Source organism: Zea mays, chromosome 2, assembly GCF_902167145.1.
Source record: "Zea mays cultivar B73 chromosome 2, Zm-B73-REFERENCE-NAM-5.0, whole genome shotgun sequence".
In the NCBI taxonomy this organism is placed as follows: domain Eukaryota; kingdom Viridiplantae; phylum Streptophyta; class Magnoliopsida; order Poales; family Poaceae; genus Zea; species Zea mays.
In genome coordinates, this window is record NC_050097.1 from 4,807,857 (window position 1) to 4,815,391 (window position 7,535).

At 43.1% G+C, this 7,535-nt stretch overlaps 1 protein-coding gene across 2 annotated transcripts; it reads left to right on the top strand.

Moving 5' to 3' along the window:
* Positions 1 to 2,154: 2,154 nt before the first annotated feature.
* Positions 2,155 to 7,260, top strand: LOC541635 (uncharacterized). Of its 2 annotated transcripts, none has more exons than NM_001111390.2 (12): positions 2,155 to 2,436; positions 2,781 to 3,009; positions 3,380 to 3,447; positions 3,519 to 3,547; positions 3,644 to 3,840; positions 3,919 to 4,131; positions 4,388 to 4,522; positions 4,836 to 4,952; positions 5,044 to 5,097; positions 5,369 to 5,485; positions 6,448 to 6,541; positions 6,967 to 7,260. In NM_001111390.2, exons 2-12 carry the CDS (start codon positions 2,785 to 2,787, stop codon positions 6,975 to 6,977), a joined length of 1,260 nt encoding a protein of 419 aa, NP_001104860.2. In that variant the 5' UTR covers positions 2,155 to 2,436; positions 2,781 to 2,784; the 3' UTR covers positions 6,978 to 7,260. The 2 variants fall into 2 exon arrangements, with proteins under 2 accessions (NP_001104860.2, NP_001335482.1); NM_001348553.1 differs by having other exon boundaries at positions 2,160 to 2,464.
* The last annotated feature ends 275 nt before the right edge of the window (positions 7,261 to 7,535 follow it).

Genomic DNA, 7,535 nt, shown 5'->3' on the forward strand with positions numbered 1-7,535 from the left:
ACTCAAGTAGCTCGTTCAATGGACGAGATAGCTGAAATGCTTGAAGTAACTGCAATTGACTGCCATATCTTTATGTAGTTTTGTATGAGATGCCTAAAACACTCCCTTTTTTCAGCATGCGGAAAGACATTGTTCATAGCATTTTTAAGCCCTTTGCAGGCATCTGAACACAATGCTAACAAAGGCAGATCCCCCACAACCTTGTGCAACTGATGAAAGAACCATGTCCAGTTTTCTGTATTTTCTGCCTCAAAAAATCCATATGCTACTGGATACATCCAATTGTGCCCATCAACCCCTATTGCACAACATAGGTGACCATTCCACCTTCCATTGAGAGCTGTGGAGTCAACACTTAGGTATGGTCGGCACCCACCCTTGAAGCCAGAAATGCATGGACCGAGCGCACAAAAAAATCTACTAAAGAAAGGACGCCCCTCATCCATTTTGACATCAAGCTCAATGACACTATCTGGTGACTTTTGCATAACTGCTTCTCTCCAACGCCAAAGTAGCTGAAAGCTCTCTTCCCAACTTCCAAATAATTCCTTCAAAGCTTTCTCTTTCCCATGCCAAACTGTGTCATATGCAATTGTACAACCAAAAGTGTCCTGCAATGTAGTTTGAAGCTCCTTAGCACCCATATGAGGCTTCTTCATAAGCAAAGGAAGGGCACGTGCAGCAACCCAAGCTCCGGTAGGTGTAGTCGTCTTACGTCTACCACTTGATGTACAAGTATGTTTGTCATTCAAGACAATTACCTGAAACATTGGTTAAATTGTCAAATACCTATATTCTTAGAATTGTACATGTTAAATGAAATAACTATAATCTCAGCTTACTTGAATTGTAGGAGAACCTTTCGTCTCCGGTCTAGCATGAATGCTCCAAGGGCAATCAGGCCCTTTACAATACCCTCTAAATCTAGTCTTATTTGTTGCCTCAATTCCAAGCTCAAACTCTTTATTTATGGCGTATTGCCTAATTGCGAGTCTGAATTGCTGCATTGTTGCATACAAGCTGCCAGGCTCCATGACTGGATTGTTCATATCATATATCGTCCTAGTCTCATCGAGGACTGCATCAGAGCACGGAATGCCTTCTCCCAATTCATCTTCACAGGGAATGTTATTTCCAAAACGGGAAGCACTTGAATCATCTTCCCTTCTATCATCTTGAGAATGCAGTCCAAGCTGATAATATAGACCTTGTTCACTAGTTACATCATTTCTTCCTTCTTCGTTGTTGGTTTCTTCTAACATTATTGAATCCCAATCAATTTCATGAATTCCATGGGCACTCGCCTATTCACCAGAAACAGTTGTTATGTAATATGTAACTACTAACTTGCATACAATTAATTCAAACTACTGACCACTGTAGGCTGTGTCCCAATACAAGACAATGTCCACTCGTCTTCTTGGACAGTGTATGCAGTGGTTTCGTCGATGGTGGGAACTGCCTCTTGGTTGGGAGTATTATTCATAGTACACTGCACATAAAATGGTGCTCACTGGCTGGTAACCTGTAGTATTGTTTACTAAGCTAATTGGAACAGCGAAAAGGAAAGGAACAAAGCAAAGGAATTTCTTACCTGAGCCGGCGGCGTTGGGGGACTTCAGCGCAATGGACCACGGGTGCAGGAATCCGGCGACGCAGGGAAGGGCGAGCTCCGGAGAAGGACAGGGCCCAGTGCGCGGAGACAAAGACAGCAGCTCCAGGAACACGACGGCTAGGGCGAGCAGAGTTGGGGCGAGGAAGACGACGGCCAGGGCACAGAGAGAATGGAATACAGGACCTTCACGGGGAGATCTCCTTCACGGGCGAGAGAGGTAGAAGAGGAAGACGGCGGCAAGTTTCTAACGGCGCGAGGGCAGCACGGGCACTGCACGAGTACTAAACACCATTAAGCGCGCGCGATGCCAAATTTACAATTGGAGGGAGATTCCAGTGCCACCCGTTCAATTGTCACGACGGCGGTGCCAAAAGTTTGAAGCCCGCCGTAGACAGTGTCATGTTTGCAAAATTCTCCCCTCCCCCAGGCCCCAACTCGCAAGTCGCCTGCCAGCCCGGTTAGCAAGGAAGCACGCAGGATATTTGGTGCGCGCGGGCGGTGTGAGCGGTGAGCCTGCAAAAGCCAGCAGCAGCGAGCGTCGGTAGGGGAGCCCGGGCAGCGGAGCACACTTGCCCTCTCCACCTGGAACCCCGAGCAGGCTCCGCCGGCCACGGCCGGTGCCGCGACGACTCGGCACGCGCTAGCTAGCTAGCTGTTCCTCTTCCCGAGGGCCCCACCACTACCACCATCCTGCCGCCCGGCCTCGTGTGGCGGATGATGATTCCTAGGGAGCCGTGGCGGCCGGAGCACCCTTCCAACTCCTGATCCCGAGCTGACCCCCGCCATCGCAGCGGCGGCTCTGCCGCAGCGTCTGTGTCCAGGTGAGGTTGGTGCCCCACGGATTTGGAGGTGAGTTCTAGGATTTTCGGATTTGGTAGATGCGTGGTTAGTTGCTGCTGGATTGGGTAGGTTCAGTCGTGGATCTGGGAGTTCGATTTAGCTGCATTCCTTAACTGTTAAGTAAGTAGCTTTGAAAATCCGCTACACTTGATTGAAGTAAGTAGATTAGAGGAGCAGCAAGCTGGACACTGGAGTAGGAATTTGAGCCTCGTTTGCTTAGATGAAACCAAACTTAGTCCGTCTTGTTGCTGCAAATTCCCGTCTTTCGATCTATAATATCGCTCACGGCAACTGCTATTTTCCCCGCCTGTGGTCGTTGTCGTAGACTTATGATGATGGAGACCCCTCAAATCGAGATGGGCGGTTTCAAGGTCAACAGCCCGCAAGTGCCCAACGGCGTGTTGCGGCCCACCGTGTCTTCCTCCTGGAACTCGCGAGGGACGGTCGAGAGGGCGCTCAAGAGCATCAGGATCGTCATTTTCACTTCCAAGCTCAACTTGCTCATGCCGTTCGGGCCTGCGTCCATCATTCTCCACTTCACGACTAGGAGGCATGTAAGTGCTGATCATGGGACTTGAACTCTGCTGCCGACCTGCCGTGCTATTGGATTGGTCAGTGGATGGTTGTAGGGCAGTAGGGATTTACTGTGTGCCATCCTTTTGTTTCAGTTTGCAATAAAAACCAACACCAAATAACATGTATACATAAAGAATTTAGGGAGTAGCCAATATGTCACAATAGTGGAACTCCCCAACAACATGGCTAGTTTAGTTGTTCTGGTTATATGTGGTACTTGTACATGTCTCATCATCACTAGGAAACCTTCGTCAGCTGAGTTCATCGAGTGCTATTGGTGAACACCCCACCCCACCCAATTATTGTTAAATTAATGCTGACATGGTTCATACGACATTAAAATTGCAGGGATTGATTTTCCTTTTCAGCATGCTAGGAATAACACCTTTAGCTGAGCGTTTAGGATATGCAACTGAGTAAGCTGCTAAACTTTCTACCTGTTTTTTTCCTGCTCTATTGAGCTTTGATGCCAATGGTTGTTGTACAGGCAGCTTGCAATATACACTGGTCCAACAGGTATGCCTCTTTCTCTTTATGGCTAATAGCCAATTTGAAATAATACTAGATGAGGGTCCTCGAATGGCGACTGATTTCAACTTTCCTGAACTGCAGTTGGTGGCCTTCTGAATGCTACATTTGGAAATGCAACCGAAATGATCATTGCAGTATATGCTTTGAAAAATGGAATGATCCGAGTAGTGCAGCAGTCACTATTGGGTTCCATATTGTCAAATATGCTGTTGGTTATGGGTTGTGCTTTCTTTGCTGGTGGTGTTGTTCACCGCAACAAAGACCAAATCTTCAGTAAGGTGATGTTTGTGTGACTGTTTTTCTCTTCTTCAGTAACATGACATTTTGATATTGAGATTAATATTCAATCACTGCAGGCAACTGCAGTTGTCAACTCAGGTTTACTGTTGATGGCTGTCATGGGATTGATGTTTCCTGCCGTTCTTCATTTCACTCATTCAGAAGTGCGTCAAGGGGCATCAGAGGTTGCACTTTCAAGGTTCAGTAGTTGTATTATGCTTGTGGCGTATGCCAGCTATCTCTATTTCCAATTAAGTGGACGGAGCAACATTTACAGTCCAATAGGCAGTGTAAGTTTGATGCCTCATCTTATTTCTTCCTCGCTGGTGATAAGGACCATAACTGTGATGCTATAATTTCTATTGTCAGTATGGCTAGTTTAGTCTACTTTAGTCCAAGTGTAGTGTACATATATTGGAACTTTCAGAATGCCATGTGACAAACAACAATCTTGTGATAAAGAGTTTCTTGCAATATTGCATTAATTTAGTATAGAATGGTGCAATACATCAATACATGTTTTCACCATATTCAGAAATATTATAGGAAGAGGCGCCTATTGAGGATATTGCAGAGGAAGATGAAGAAGCTGAGATTGGCATGTGGGAGGCAGTAACATGGCTTGCGGTTTTAACACTCTGGGTGTCTTTTCTTTCTGAGTACCTAGTTAACGCCATTGAGGTATTCTTCTTCTCCAATTCAACAAGAAAGAATAAAAAGTCAGCTTTTATTCATCTGTAGCAAGTGGAACTTGTTAAAGGTAGCTTCCTACAGTTGACAGACATTATATTTTGGTGATACTGAAGCACTGCCAGGGAAATTATTCATGTTAAATTTGGAAATGGTTACATGCAGCTATCTGTAGGACAAATTTAATTACTTACTAGTCACTACTATTACCATGATGTACAATTGTACATTGGTAGTATTACAGAGATCATCTGATACCTCTGCAATGATGTAACTGGTCACTGTTTTGATCTATTGCTGTTAGGGAGCATCTGATTCATTGAACCTACCGGTGGCTTTTATCAGTGTTATTTTGCTTCCTATTGTGGGCAATGCAGCTGAACATGCAAGTGCAATAATGTTTGCCATGAAAGATAAGCTTGTAAGTGTTCACATGAGCTTGAGCTTCAGTTTCATGGTTCTGTTACTTCTTAGTTGTTCAGTATTCATGCATGTGATTGTCTCTCCTGCAGGACATAACACTGGGTGTTGCAATTGGTTCATCAACACAGATATCAATGTTTGTGGTACTTTTTTTTGACCTTTTACCTACTTATCTCATTGTCTGATTTCTGCATCCACATTCTCACTTGTTATGTCAAGCATAAACCTTTTGAAATGTTAGCATCGGTCCACACCTTAGTACCTGTTTATCATATATTTTTTTCTTTTGAAACAATTGGGAAAACCCCTACCTGAATTTTAGTCATTGAGGAACCAGAAGTCAATTACTGAATTACATAAAATCCTTAAATTCTTCTACCTCCGTGACGTTTGGCATGGTATACTCCAATGCAGATTCCATTTTGTGTTGTTATTGGTTGGATGATGGGACAAAGGATGGACTTGAATTTTCAGCTATTTGAGACAGCAACTCTCTTCATAACAGTGCTTGTGGTAGCATTTATGCTACAGGTAGGTTCTTAAGGTGGATATTAATAAAAACTTTTATAAAATGTGTCTGTTGTTGCCTGTTGGTAAGGTTTATTGATGCCATCATATGGACTGTGAAAATGTGTCCATTTTGTCCTTGGGCAGTGGTAAAATGGCCATCTTGATAAGATTATTTGGGCCCCGGTTTATTTCTGTCGTCATATGAATTGTGAACATATGTCCATTTCGCTGTTTGGGCCGTGGTGAAATGGCCATGTCGGTAAAGTTTCATCATTCATCTATAACAGTGGACTTGTTTTGAGTGTTAGGGTGCACATTAATATTTAAAAAACTCAACCAGCCTAAGAGGCAATAAGTACCATTGTGTTGATAAGGAGAAATAGGCACACATATTCTAGTTTAGTAAAGAAGGACCAAACCTCAGTGTTGGAGATGTACACCCATATCTTCCACCAGTTGAGCTAGGTAGCTTCAGGTCTTCAATGGCTATACTGTCCACTGAAGTTTATGTTACTAGCTCTTTGAATAAGAGCTGTTTTGAACAATATAATTTCTTTGTATTTCTCCTTTTCTTACTCATTTATGAAGTTGAGCTGCTTCAAGCTTTCTTAGGGTACCATAAGCTCATTTTGATCTATTTAGGCTATCTCCAACAGTCTTACTCATCTCACCACCTATTTCAAACTCCACTCTATAAACAGTGTAGTCTACATTTCAAAACAATGTTTTTCACGGTCATATCTCATTTGCCTTAGGTTTACATATAAAATATAGCTATTTGGCTCATATCTCACTTGCCAAGTCTCCTGTTTCAACATCTTCCTCAATTCCTGTCAATAATCAGGCATCTGTATGATCTATATCCTTGAGTAGTGATATGTTTGACCAGTTATCATCTTGTTTCATTTCACCGAGATTGGTTTTGTACGAATTTGAGCTACATTTGGTATCTGACCCTGTGCAATGTACTTGTTTCGTTGCAGGATGGGACTGCGAACTACTTGAAAGGACTTATGCTGATCCTATGTTATCTAATAGTTGCTGCCAGTTTCTTTGTTCATGTTGATCCACAATCAAGTGAGTAGGATTTTCATACTTAGACCCGTTTATGCTATTTTCCTTATTCCAGTTAGTTTAGTTAATTTGCTTGTCAAGAATCTTCCTTGTACTGTTCGTTTGTTCCACTTTATGACTTGTTCGGTTTCACACAGATTGGAAGGGATATAGGGGGATTAAATCCTTTCCTATTCAATATTGACTAGGAAGGGATGTAATCCCCTTCAAACCCTTCCAAAACGAACAAGGCCTTATTGTACATTCTCTCTTGCACATGTGTTGGCCGTTGTCTCCTCTTTCTCGGCTGCTCGATCTTTTTATGGGCGAGATGGCACTATATAGAGCATAGACTAGTTGATGCTAATTTTCTTTTATTACGATTTGGAACTCCCTGGACAGCCATACACTATCATCGTAAATGCAAGCATACTGTTTTTTTTTTTCAGGTGATGGTTGATGCCGTAGATGCTGTAAGTAATGCGTCAAATACCTTTTGAAACTTGTTAATCCTTTCTTGTGGAGGTGCTACTCCATAGCAACGTTCCACCTGTTTCAAGCAGCATGCTGGCAAAAAAAAAAGGCGGGAAGATCACACATTGTCGGTTCCTTCATGAACCGCAAAAGGAATTCTTGTATTGTGTGGATAATGAGGTGTACTAGGGGTAGTCTCAATGTATACAGAAACAAGAAGTGCCAGCATGTTACATTCGATTAATTGGATGGGTGAGTCCCTCTTTTTTTTTCTGGTTCCCTTTGAGATTTGGGTATATGATTTGATGCTGACTGAGGCTAAGATCTCTCATCCTTTTTTGTGGTTGATGATGTCCGCGCACTCATGGTTCTACATCTACGTTTCTTTTTCTTCCCTAGTGATTATGTGTACATTTGTGGTTGACCATGTCCGCACAGTCACGGATGGTCATACCCCATGTGAGGATCTTAATACTCTAACGCCGCGCAAAAATTCTAGTATTCCTTAAACCAAACACATCTTGATGGCAAATCAATTTGTATG

Excerpts from the sequence above, each read along its gene's own strand:
- LOC541635 (NM_001111390.2), top strand. The coding sequence starts at position 2,785 with ATGATGATGGAGACCCCTCAAATCGAGATGGGCGGTTTCAAGGTCAAC. Across the intron at positions 3,548-3,643 it reads AATATACACTGGTCCAACAG|TTGGTGGCCTTCTGAATGCT; the intron begins GTATGCCTCTTT and ends CCTGAACTGCAG. Across the intron at positions 4,523-4,835 it reads ACCTAGTTAACGCCATTGAG|GGAGCATCTGATTCATTGAA; the intron begins GTATTCTTCTTC and ends TATTGCTGTTAG.